This window comes from Vigna unguiculata, chromosome 11 (assembly GCF_037176805.1).
Source record: "Vigna unguiculata cultivar grain cowpea cultivar isolate G323 ecotype 2 chromosome 11, ASM3717680v1, whole genome shotgun sequence".
Lineage (NCBI taxonomy): Eukaryota > Viridiplantae > Streptophyta > Magnoliopsida > Fabales > Fabaceae > Vigna > Vigna unguiculata.
Genome location: NC_140802.1, coordinates 30806016 through 30819472, shown reverse-complemented (window position 1 = coordinate 30819472; position 13457 = coordinate 30806016). Strand labels below are relative to the sequence as shown.

Genomic DNA, 13457 nt, shown 5'->3' with positions numbered 1-13457 from the left:
GCATAAAACTGCCTCATTGTTTTTCAATTTTAAAAAAGCGGGAATGTTTGAATTTTTCACACCATTACTGCCTCGGTTGAAAATATAACCGAGGCATAAATGCTCATAGGCCTCGGTTGTTTGGTAAATCGAGGCATAAAAGTTGTTTTAAATCACAAAAATGCCACTGCGTCTCTATCTACCTCGTTTGTGAGAGAACCGAGGCATATAGGGCCTTGTCTAAACACAAATATGCACTAGTGGTCCTTAAATTCATTCTCACTTGGCACATCTAGCCTAAATGCATTGTTATTGACTCTTTTAATTACTTGAAAAGGACCATCCCCTCGAGGGTTGAGTTTGGACTTCATTTGTTTTGGAAATCTATCTTTGCTTAAGTGGAGCCAAACTCGATCCCCTTCCTAAAAAATAACTTCCCTTTTTTCCTTATTATTGTTTGGTTTCATGTATCTCTCTGTTTGTTGTTGTATTTGGAGTTTTACTTTCTCATGCATTTTCTTCACATATTCAGCCTTAGATACCCTTCTTTGTGAATGAAGAAACTAGAAGTAGGCATGGATATTAGGTCAAAAAGGAGTCAGAGGATTAAACCCATACACAACTTCAAATGGAGAGACTTTGGTAGTTTTATGGACTATCCTATTATATGCAAATTCTATGTGGGGAAGATACTTATCCCAAGATTTTGTGGTTTCCTTTTAGTATTTCCATTAACATTAGAGACCTATTAAGTACCTTGTCAGTTTGAGGGTGAGAGGAAGTTGAAAATTTTAGCTTAGTGGCTAGACTAGACCAAAGAGTTTTCCAAAAGTGTCTTGGGAACTTAGTATCTAGGTCAGAAACTATTGTTTTAGGAAAACAATGAAATTTGAGAGAAGGAACTTCCAAAGATTTTCTTGTTAACATGTTCTCTTGTTAAATGACCTTGTGAGAAGGAATACCAATTTCTCCCACCTCAGATTCATCTTTATTTATCATTTGGAGATTTTGAGGACTTTTATTTTTTTGTCCGCTTTTCTTTCTCATTTGAACTTGATCCTCTGCCACTTGAGATGCTGAAAGAGGATGAAGAACAATTTTTTTTCCTTGTGGGTGAAGGTCATCTCATTGGTGAGACCATTATGCATGATTTTCTTATCAAATTTCATATTTCTCTATGGAAAGCTTGATCTTCACTTGGTTATTAATTGTCAAATCTTCATTAAGCCAATAAAATTTGTAAGGTTTTGGATAGGTTAAGACAATCAAAGCCAATTTATCAACCAACCTAGTGTTGCAATAGTTAGGACACGATCCACTCTCCAAGACGAGAGAACAAGTACTTTCCAAAATTTTTTATTGACGATTCCAACGATCAAACTAAAGAACAATACGTCAAGGACTTTTTGTCAAAATTTAAACGTGATCAAACAGTTAAGGAACTACAATTTCACTTAGGTGATTTGGTGAATTCGTTGACATTTTATCACTCCTTTTTCTCTTCCAAAGTAAGGTGATTTGATGAATATGCTAACAAATTTATCTTTCTTTTTTCTCTCCCAAAGGCTGCCATTTTTACACATTACCTTGACATGGAAGACCCCTCCCAACTTATGTTAAATAAGAAAAAATGAATTTGGTTAGATAGGACTTTTTAAACATATAATTGGAACCCAACCCAACACGCAAGTCACATACTCATGTTTTACTACCATTAATTTTCCGGTAATTACTATTTTCGTTTTCAGCCTGTTTTGTAGTTTTGTGGTCATCTCATCACATCAAATACTTAAATAAGAATTTCAAGAATCTAGGAGTAAATAATATGTATAGCCCTTGTCGAAAAATCTTCAATCATGTGCCTATTATTTAATGAAAGGTCCAGGAGTTTGTATGGCAGTCATGAAAAAACCTTCATATTAGGACTTCAAAGACATTATTTGAGCAAAGAGCCATCAAATTAACCTGGTGATATTTCTGAGACAGCCATGGACGCAGCAAAGGTTCAGATGCACATAGCAATGTACCCATGGTTTGGTATTGGACACATATCAGCATATCTCCACCTAGCCAACAAATTAGCCAAAAAAGGACACAGAATTTCCTTCATCGTACCCAAACGAACACAGTCCAAAGTGGAACATTTCAACCTCTATCCACAGTCCATAACCTTCATCCCCATCACCATTCCCCAGGTTGATGGCCTTCCTCCTCATGCAGAAACCACTTTTGATGCTACTATCTCTTTAGGCACACTCATTATGACAGGCATGGATCGCACTGAGAAGGACATTGAACTACTCTTACATCAGCTGAAACCCAACATCATTTTGTTTGATTATACATGTTGGATACCGAACTTGGCTCGGAGCTTAGGCATCAAGTCTGTTAATTACATAACCCTAAGCATGATATTTGAATCTTACATGGAATGCATGGAGAAGCAATTTAAGGAACAGAATACAGTTCCACATGAGCTGAATCTGTTGAATCCCCCAGCTGGGTTCCCAGATCCTTCCATCAAGCTTCAGGCTCACGAGGTTCGACAATTAACTAGGATCGTGAATTCAGAATTTGGCAGTGGTGTTCGTTATTATGAACGCATCAGCACAAGCACCAGATTAGCAGATGCAGTGGCATGTAGAAGTTGCAGAGAAATTGAAGGACCTTATGCTGACTTTCTCGAAAGATCATACGGAAAGCCCTTGTTGCTTTCAGGGCCTGTGATACCTGAGCCACACACATCCCCTTTGGAAGAAAAATGGGCTGAATGGCTTTCAGGATTCAAGGAGGGATCTGTGGTGTACTGTGCTTTTGGAAGTGAATGCAGACTGCATCAAGATCAGCTCAAGGAACTGTTGCTGGGTCTTGAGTTAACAGGTTTTCCATTTCTTGCAGCACTTAAAGCCCCTGTTGGATTTGAGTCTGTTGAAGCAGCTATGCCAAAAGGGTTCAGTGAGAGGGTTCGAGGAAGAGGCATTGTTTATGGGAGTTGGGTTCAGCAGACACTAATTCTTGACCACCCTTCTATAGGGTGCTTCATTACGCATTGTGGGGTTGCATCTTTGTTAGAGGCACTTGTGAGCAAGTGTCAGATTGTGGTGTTACCAAATTATATTGATCAGCTCCTTAATGCGAAGATGATAAGCAGCAGCATAAAGGCTGGTGTTCAAGTGGAGAAAGGTGAAGAAGATGGTTTCTTCACAAAGGAAAGTGTGTGTAGAGCTGTTAAGACTGTGATGGATTTGGAGAGTGAGATTGGAAGGGAGGTCAGAGAAAACCATTTAAAATTGAGAAATCTCTTACTCACCAAAGATTTGGAGAACTCTTACTTTGATAGTTTTTGTCTCAAGCTTCAAGAATTAGTTGGGTGATATTCAAGTCTCAAACCATGGCCTGTCAACCATGAACAATTTGATTTTAGTTTTTAGTTGAGTTGTGTCTGTAATAAATCTCATCAACTAGTTAGTTCATTTTGAACTTGCTAAGTACATGCATGGATATCTTTTGCAGATTTTATTATATCATGTGGAGTTGAGCTGTGTAATGATGCAGCATTAATCACTCACTCAGATTCTCAAAAAGGGCTGAATTCTTGAACCTAGTGGGTGTGGTTGATTTGATTTCTTTCAGATGTGTATTTCAATGCAATAATCCTTTGTTCGTATGCTTGAATCTGTATGTGATTCGATGTTAACATAAGGTAGTTTAGTAAGCATAGGGTAACAGAATTTTCTTTCCACGGTTGTATTTTGAATGAATGAAATATCTTTGTTTTCAATCATGACATTTTGCAATGGTGACTTGTCAACAATCATCAAACCACAACGCTGTGAACACAATCCTTGAACCACAAGAAGGGTATCTAAAGTTACTGAAATTAGAAAGTGAATATAATTTGGCTTCTTTTTTCTAGAGTCGTAACATCAAGAAAATTAAAACTGAAAGTGGCCTTCGGAAATCATCTGATTAGGTATTTATTTTGAAACATTGTTTGAATGTAAAGCATATAAACGCAACAAAATCGAACGTGTTAGAGACAAAGGGAAAACACCTCAAGTGCAAAACATATATAAGCAAAAACGATAACAACAACATATACAAGCACAACGCAAAAAATCAGGGAACAACTCCAAACCCAGTCTCAGTGATGAATCCACCCAACTTAACTAGCAGCACTACTTAAGCAACTACACAGAAAATGAAAAGGTAGCATGCAATAAGGCTGCAGACACATGATATTTGTTTTGGTGCTGTCGTCCTATGTGTGAGAGAATGTGAGAAAAACAAAACAAAGAGTTTGTCTTTGTGAGTGTAAAAGGTGAGGGATTCAGTACTACAAAATTTACCATGTTTTTCTCGTGAGAAATTCTTGTCCTAATGTGGGAATGATGCAGTCATATTATAACTCATGGAGTACACAAAATCAATTTTTTTATCAACAGCAACTTTTTTATAATATATTATTTCAAGTTAATTAAATAACATATAAGTGATTGTGAAATTGCAATTGTTTTAACAAATGTGAAAGTGTTAGCACTCTTAATAGTATTAAAAATATAGCATTCTCAATAATGTGTGAATAGTGTCTTTGTTGCCAGAAAGAAAGAGAGAGACAGGTCATCAGGTATTACTTTGTCTTTTTGTGAATAATTGATCTGAAGTGTGAAACCAAAAGTTTTTGGAATTCCTTTGGTGAGGTTTGTCCGCTAAATTTAGTGAGAAAAAAATTTGAGTAATGTTTTGAATGGGACAAAACAGCCACCACTTTTATATCTTCAATTTTGTTTCATTGCTTAGTTTAATTTTTTATTTTATTTATGTATTAATATTAAGATAAAAAAAAAAACAAAAGAAAACGAATAGAAGAAATCTGGCAGTAAAAAGAAATGACCTTTACTTCTTCTTTTTTTTCAAAACTTCTACAATTTTGTATTATTTCTTCTTTTTTTTTTTACTTTATTGTCTTGATATTCATGTCCGTTTTAAAATTCTGCTAGACAAACTAAAACGTAAAGAGATAAGAATATTTTTAATCCTTTAATATTATAAGTCATCTTGTTTATAATCAGTGGCGGATCTTACCCACAAATTTTGGAGAGACCAAAATAATATAATTTTTTAATCATTAGATTGTTGGATCATTAGTATAATATTTTAAGAATTGGTTTCTCTAACTGAATAATTTGATCTTTAGTATAATGTTGTGAAAAATATAATCTATCTTGTTTCCATCTTCACGAATAGCTTCACTTTTATCACTTTTGAATAATGAATTTATTCTTTTATTCTTCATCAATATACCAATTTTTTAAAATAATATTAAAAATAATTTATCATACATTACTTACAAATTTGAGAAGTGTAAATATTAAAGGAAAAATATAATATAGTTAAGTCACAATTAAAAATCGGTTATGAAAAAACACATAATACATTATTTTTCTTCTATGTTCATAAAAAATGAATATACCAAAGGCTCATGAGATAAAAGAAATAATGCTAACTATTAAATTAATATTTCATTATCAAGTAAGATAAAAGATAATTACTTTTTTTTTCTTCAAAAAATAAATAAGAGAAATGAGAAATGAGAGAAAAAATAATTACTTTTTTCTTAAAAAAATATATGACAGTGAGAGATGAGTACAATTTTGTAGAATTAAGAAGACAACAAGAAAGGACATAAAAAATATTTTAATAAATATTTGGTTTAATTATTCTTTTAGTTATTGTTTTAGTTCAAAAATGTTAAGTTAGTCCTTCAATTTTGTTTAGTTTCAATTTGGTTATGAATTTTGAAAAGCTGATGCAATTTGGTTATTTTTATTAAATTTCTTGAAATAGATCAATATTTTTTCATTAAAATTAAAGTTTTAAATAGAAATAGTTTGTTTTGTTGGTATAATTAACATAATCTCATTGTCAATCTTGATAAAAATTGTTGATCCACTTCAATAAATTTAACGAGAATAACCAAATTGTATCAATTTTTCAAAGGTTGGGATCAAATTAAAAAATTAAAACTAGAAAATATATTACTTATAATTTAAAAAAACTTTACAAAAAATCAAAATTTTCAAAATGTATATAACATTAAAAAAAATCAAAAATCTTGGGGGGCCATGGCTCCTCCCAGCTAGGGATGGCAATGGGGCGGGGCGGGGACGGGTTTCGCTATCCCATACCCATCCTCGCATAAAAAATTATCCCCATCCCCATACCCAAACCCAACGGGTATCAAACTTTTTTCCCATTCCCATCCCCACCGGGTAACGGGTATAATCTCGTACTCATACCCGTACCCGTGTTCTAACTACTTCAATATTAATTTTTATAAAAGAAAAAAAATTACGATAAAGAAAACATAATATTATGAAATATTCAATATTAGGAGGATTTTCTTCGATGCCAAATACCTTAAAATAAATTATAATTTTATTAGAATACCAAATAAAATTTCATGTGAACCAAAACATTTATTAAATTTGCAAACTACAACATTGATGAACTTAGTTGATAAAATTAAAAAATATTTCAAAAAAATATAAAAAGAAAACAAATATTCAAATTAAATATATTTTAAATGTTTGTTTACTTCAATTTTTTAAATTCTAATGAATCTCTTTTTTATATACTAATAAAAGTTATAATATATCACTTGATCAAAATGACACAAAGAACAAATAATAAAAGGAAAACAAATATTCAAATTAAAATATATTTTAAATATTTGTTTACTTCAATTTTTTAAATTATAATGAATCTCATTTTTATACACTAATAAAAAGTTATAATACATCACTTGATGAAAATGACAAAAAGAACAAATAATAAACATAATAATAAAATTTTGATATAGATTTTGTATCTTTTGAACTTCAATATATGTTGGATAGTGACAAAAAAATATTCATAGAAATTACATTAAATTTTTATATTGTAGTAAATAAAAGTTATTTATACAATTAAAGTGAAAAAAATTACAGTATGATTAATAGTGAGTTATAAAATAACAAATAATTAGATAGAATATATCGAAATATCATTCTACATGATGAAAATAAACAATAAATAAAAATATTAAAAAACTAACAAATGTGTGTTTTAGAAATAATTTGAGAGACTATCGAAAGAAATCGCACAAAGAAAATCAAATGTATAATTAAGGTATGATAAAATGAAAAAAACCTTAGAGAACTAATTATTAAATTATGTTTGAAGTGGTTAAAAATAAATAGAAATATCATTAGTGACCAAAAAATTTGTCATTAAATTACAAATAAATTAGTAATTAAATTGGTCACTAAATCAAGTATCGATTCGATCATTGAATCAGTCACTAATTTAGACAATAAATCAACTACTACCACCAATGACGAAAAATAGTGACTGATATGGGTTACTGACTAAATCAGTCACCATTTCATGTTTTTCTTGTAGTGAATTATCATATACTATTCCTAAATATCATTATATATATATATATATATATATATATATATATATATATATATATATATATATATATATATAATTTTAACTACTTCAAACAGAATTTAAAGTGAAAAAATTACATTATGATTAATAATGAGTTATAAAATAAAAAATAATTAGATAGAATATATCAAAATATTATTCTACATGATGAAAATAAAAACAATAAATAAAAATATTAAAAAACTAACAAATGTGTGTTTTAGAAATAATTTGAGAGACTATCGAAAAAAATCACACAAAGGAAATCAAATGTATAACTAAGGTATGATAAGACGAAAAATATCTCAGAGAACTAAGAAAACTTTTCAAATATCAACATATATACTTAATGGTTGAAAAATAATGAAAATTATTTTAATGAAACAAAAGAGTTCTTTAAATTAAACAAAAATTAATAATAATAATAATAATAAGTAAAGAATTTTTTTATATTACCTTAAATTGAGAGTATAAACATTCTCATGTGAAAGGAAAATTTATAATAAATAAAAATATTAAAAAATAATATAAATATTCAAATGTGAGGCATAATTTTTTTTTATTAACATACATCATTTTAACATAATTACATAAAGGTTATGATAAGATAAAAAATATATTGGAGATGAGAATGAGTTTAATGACAAATGAAATAATTAAAAGAAATAAAAAATAGAAATATATATATATATATATATATATATATATATATATATATATATATATATATAGGGGTTACTTGATTAATTGTGAATATTTTAATAATTTAAACGAGAATGAAGATATGGCGGGGACGGGTATTATAGCGGGTATATGTACATCCCCATACCCAACTGAAAAAGTCGGGGATTTCCCATACCCATACTCATACCCAGTCAATGTGGGGATTCCCGTCAAAACGGAGACGGATTCGGGCAATACCCACGGGGACAGGTTTATTTGTCATCTTTACTCCCAGCCCTTAAGATGCTCCGCCACTGTTTATAATCTAGAAAAACAAAAGATAAGGGATTTTTTATTTCAATTTTTTCTTACTGGCTACTCACTTTTGTTTTAGCCTCTTTTTATTTTGATGGTAATCTCTATGGTAACATTTTTAGTTTTAATAAAATAAAAATAATATAACATAATAATTTATTTGACTTAATTAAATTACTTATTTGGGTTTAAAGAATAACATAGAAGTATTTAATTAAAATAAAATAAAATTGGGTTGTTTAAGAAAGAGAGAATAAAAGTTAGCAATAAGTTTGTCTTCTTCAGCTCAATCTGATATTACTCTTTAGTATATGAGTAAGGGTTAACTATTATTCTTTTAATTTTGCACTTGTTCAATTTTTTACGTTGGAAAAAAAATCGTAGGAGATGCAACATATAAAAAATTTAGAAAAACAATTTTGGATCCCTAACGTATTTCAGAGACTTGTACGTTGTCATTTGAGAACTTAAAGAAAGAAGTGAATAATCACTAATATAAATTTGATACCGGTCACTGTGTGTCGTTTAGTGGTGGCCTTAATCTTTACAATTGTATTTTCATCAATTAGTCCAACAAAATAGATTTTAAGGCGGTAAAAGTATTAAACGTTGATTAAATAAAATTATTAGTGATAATTCTAATGGTCCCTAAATTAATTTTTAAAAAAAATAATTATAGTATTTTTCTTATATAGCCTAATATATTTTGCAAAGATTTAACTTCTAACTCTTGCTTCACACTTATGCTTGGATATTTATCCTCTTCAAGAGTACTTGTCTTGTCATAATCGGATGAAGTTGTATTTGTAGAAGACACTCAGATTCTTAAATCAGTCAAGTGTATTAGATGACAGTAAATACAATAATTAATTAACATAATATTTATTTCGTATGTTGTGCTATTTATACTATATTTATGGATTTTTTTATCTCATGGGTGTCATCCATGTTACTAATTATATTGATTAGTCTTTTGGTTAATCAATCTCCTTAATCATACTATAATCACAATCTTAAGCTAGTCAACATTTTTCTTATGTCAGTCCAGTCCTGAATGGCAAATATGTAATCAAGTCAAGTCATCATCATGCACCTACAAATTACAGGGTTGAGTATATCTAAGCACGGGTGACCGAGATGTCCTCAGACATATATGGTACAAGTATTTATGGCTATAACAATCAGACAAACCATAACTTTGAAAAAAAAATTATTTAATATTTAACAACACTACAAATAAAACTGTAACTTTAGTAAAAGAATAGAACATTTAAAAAAAATGTGTTTTAATTTGTTAAGAAGTGAATTTTAAGCCTAACTCAACGCAACTAAATTGGCTTATAAAGTGATGTTTGCTTTTACTTATATACTATAAATTTGTTTGAATGTAAACATAATAGACACAACAGAAACCAACGTGTTAGAGACAAAGGGAAAAACACCTCAAGTTCAAAACATATCTAAGCAAAACGATAACAATAACATATACACAACCACAACGCAAAAATTCAGGGAACAACTAAATTTCAAACACAGTCTCAGTATAAATCCACCCAACTTAACAAGTAACACTAATTAAGCAACTACACAGAAAATGAAAAGGTAGCATGCAATAAGGCTGCAGGCACATGATACTTGTCTGGGTGCTGTCAATGTGTGGGAAAATGTGAGAAAAACAAAACAATGAGTTTGTCTTTGTGAGTGTAAAAGGTGAGAGGTTGAGTGCTAGAAAGTTACCATGTTTTTTCTAGTGAGCATTTATTGTCCTAAAGTGGCAATTAGAGATGGCAAATAAACCCGTGGTATTGCCCGAACCCGTCCCCGTTTTGACGGGGAATCCCCGCATTGATTGGGTATTGGTATGGGTATAGGAAATCCCCGACTTTTTCAGTTGGGTATGGGGATGGGTATGGGGATGTACATATACCCGCCATAATATCCGTCCCCGTCATATCTCCATTCCCGTTTAAATTATTAAAATATTCACAATTAATCAAGTAACACCTAAATATATATATTTTTTTTTTCTATTTTTTATTTCTTTTAATTATTTCATTTGTCATGAAACTCATTCTCATCTCCAATATATTTTTTATCTTATCATAACCTTTATGTAATTATGTTAAAATGATGTATGTTAATAAAAAAAAATTATGCCTCACATTTGAATATTTATATTATTTTTTAATATTTTTATTTATTATAAATTTTTCTTTCACATGAGAATGTTTATACTCTCAATTTAAGATAATATAAAAAAAATTCTTTACTTATTATTATTATTAATTTTTGTTTAATTTGAAGAACTCTTTTGTTTCATTAAAATAATTTTCGTTATTTTTCAACCATTAATTATATGTTAATATTTGAAAAGTTTTCTTAATTCTCTAAGATATTTTTCGTCTTATCATACCTTAGTTATACATTTGATTTCCTTTGTGTGATTTTTTTCGATAGTCTCTCAAATTATTTCTAAAACACACATTTGTTAGTTTTTTAATATTTTTATTTATTTTTTTTATTTTCATCATGTAGAATAATATTTCGATATATTCTATCTAATTATTTTTTATTTTATAACTCATTATTAATTATAATGTAATTTTTTCACTTTAAATTCTGTTTGAAGTGGTTAAAATTTTATATATATATATATATATATATATATATATATATATATAATGATATTTAGGAATAGTATATGATAATTCACTACAAGAAAAACATGAAATGGTGACTGATTTAGTCAGTAACCCATATCAGTCACTATTTTTCGTCATTGGTGGTAGTAGTTGATTTATTGTCTGAATCAATGACTAAATTAGTGACCGATTCAATGATCGAATCTGTACTTGATTTAGTGACCAATTTAATTACTAATTTATATGTAATTTAATGACAAATTTTTTGGTCACTAATGATATTTCTATTTAATTTTAACCACTTCAAACATAATTTAATAATTAGTTCTGTAAGGTATTTTTCATTTTATCATACCTTAATTATACATTTGATTTCCTTTGTGCGATTTCTTTCGATAGTCTCTCAAATTATTTCTAAAACACACATTTGTTAGTCTTTTAATATTTTTATTTATTGTTTATTTTCATCATGTAGAATAATATTTCGATATATTCTATCTAATTATTTGTTATTTTATAACTCACTATTAATCATACTGTAATTTTTTCCACTTTAATTGTATAAATAACTTTTATTTACTACAATATAAAAATTTAATGTAATTGCTATGAATATTTTTTTGTCACTATCCAACATATATTGAAGTTCAAAAGATACAAAATCTATGTCAAAATTTTATTATTATGTTTATTATTTGTTCTTTGTGTCATTTTGATCAAGTGATGTATTATAACTTTTATTAGTGTATAAAAAAGAGATTCATTATAATTTAAAAAATTGAAGTAAACAAACATTTAAAATATATTTTAATTTGAATATTTGTTTTCCTTTTATTATTATGTTTATTATTTATTCTTTGTGTCATTTTGATCAAGTGATATATTATAACTTTTATTAGTGTATAAAAAAGATATTCATTAGAATTTAAAAAATTGAAGTAAACAAACATTTAAAATATATTTTAATTTAAATATTTGTTTTCCTTTTATATTTTTTTGAAATATTTTTTAATTTTATCAACTAAGTTCATCAATGTTGTAGTTTGCAAATTTAACAAATGTTTTGGTTCACATGAAATTTTATTTGGTATTCTAATATAAAATGTAAACAATTATAATTTATTTTAAGGTATTTGGCATCGAAGAAAATCCTCCTAATATTGAATATTTCATAATATTATGTTTTCTTTACCGTAATTTTTTTTCTTTTATAAAAATTAATATTGAAGTAGTTAGAACACGGGTACGGGTATGGGTACGAGATTATACCCGTGGGGATGGGGATGGGAAAAAAGTTTGATACCCGTTGGGTTTGGGTATGGGGATGGGGATGAATTTTTTATGCGGGGATGGGTATGGGATAGCGAAACCCGTCCCCGCCCCGCCCCGTTGCCATCCCTAGTGACAATGATGTAGTACATAACTCATGGAGTACACAAAAGATATTTCGACGATATCGTATTGAGATTGTGTTAAAATTGCATTAGAATTTGACAATTCACTTTTTTATCAACAGCAACATTTTTATAATATACTATTTAAATTTAATTAAATAACATATAATTGATTGTGAAATTTCCATTATTTAACAAATGTGAAAGTGTTGGCATTCTTAATAATATGAATATAGCATTCTCAATAATAATGTGAATCGTGTCTTTGTTGCCAGAAAGAAAGAGAGAGACAGGTGTGGTATTACTTTGTCTTTTTGTGAATAATTGATCTGAAGTGTGAAAGCAAAAGGTCTTGGAATTCCTTTAGTGAGAAAAAAATTTGAGTTTAATATTTTGAATGTATGTCATTAACTAATTTTAAAAAGTATTTAAATATATATATATATATATATATATATATATATATATATATATATATATATATATATATATATATATCGCGCCAAGTATAAGTACCAACTAAATATAACTACCAAATTACAATTCTTGTTAGATATAATAAGCTTCAAAATAGACATATACAAAGTTTGTGGAGAAACTATGATATCAATATTAAACGTCAGTTTTGGAAGAAATTTTACATTAATTCTAGAATCCAAATTGTAAACGGCATCCTTGAACGTCACATATCTCTATGTCGTTCGTTTTCAAGGGACGTGGAAAGTGTAATTAAATTTGACATATTATAATGCACTTTCTACATCAATGGTGGCAACAATCAACCTATAATATAGGCCTTCTATTTTAAATGATCTCTCTATTTACGTATGATTCCCAAATGTTAAATGAAAACTATAATAACTAGTCAAGGGCGTACATTCAATTAGAAAAAGAAAAGAGCAATAGTTCAAGGCCCAACAAATTTACAATGCCTAATATTTAAATTTTTTTTTATTAATACTATTATGAATCAATGGTCGTCCAC

At 28.8% G+C, this 13457-nt stretch overlaps 1 protein-coding gene across 1 annotated transcript; it reads left to right on the top strand.

Annotated features, from left to right (window-relative positions):
- Positions 1–1822: 1822 nt before the first annotated feature.
- On the top strand, positions 1823–3763 carry LOC114168222 (UDP-glycosyltransferase 79B30-like). The gene has a single exon (XM_028052967.2). It carries the CDS (start codon positions 1968–1970, stop codon positions 3351–3353), a length of 1386 nt encoding a protein of 461 aa, XP_027908768.2. The 5' UTR covers positions 1823–1967; the 3' UTR covers positions 3354–3763.
- Positions 3764–13457: the final 9694 nt, after the last annotated feature.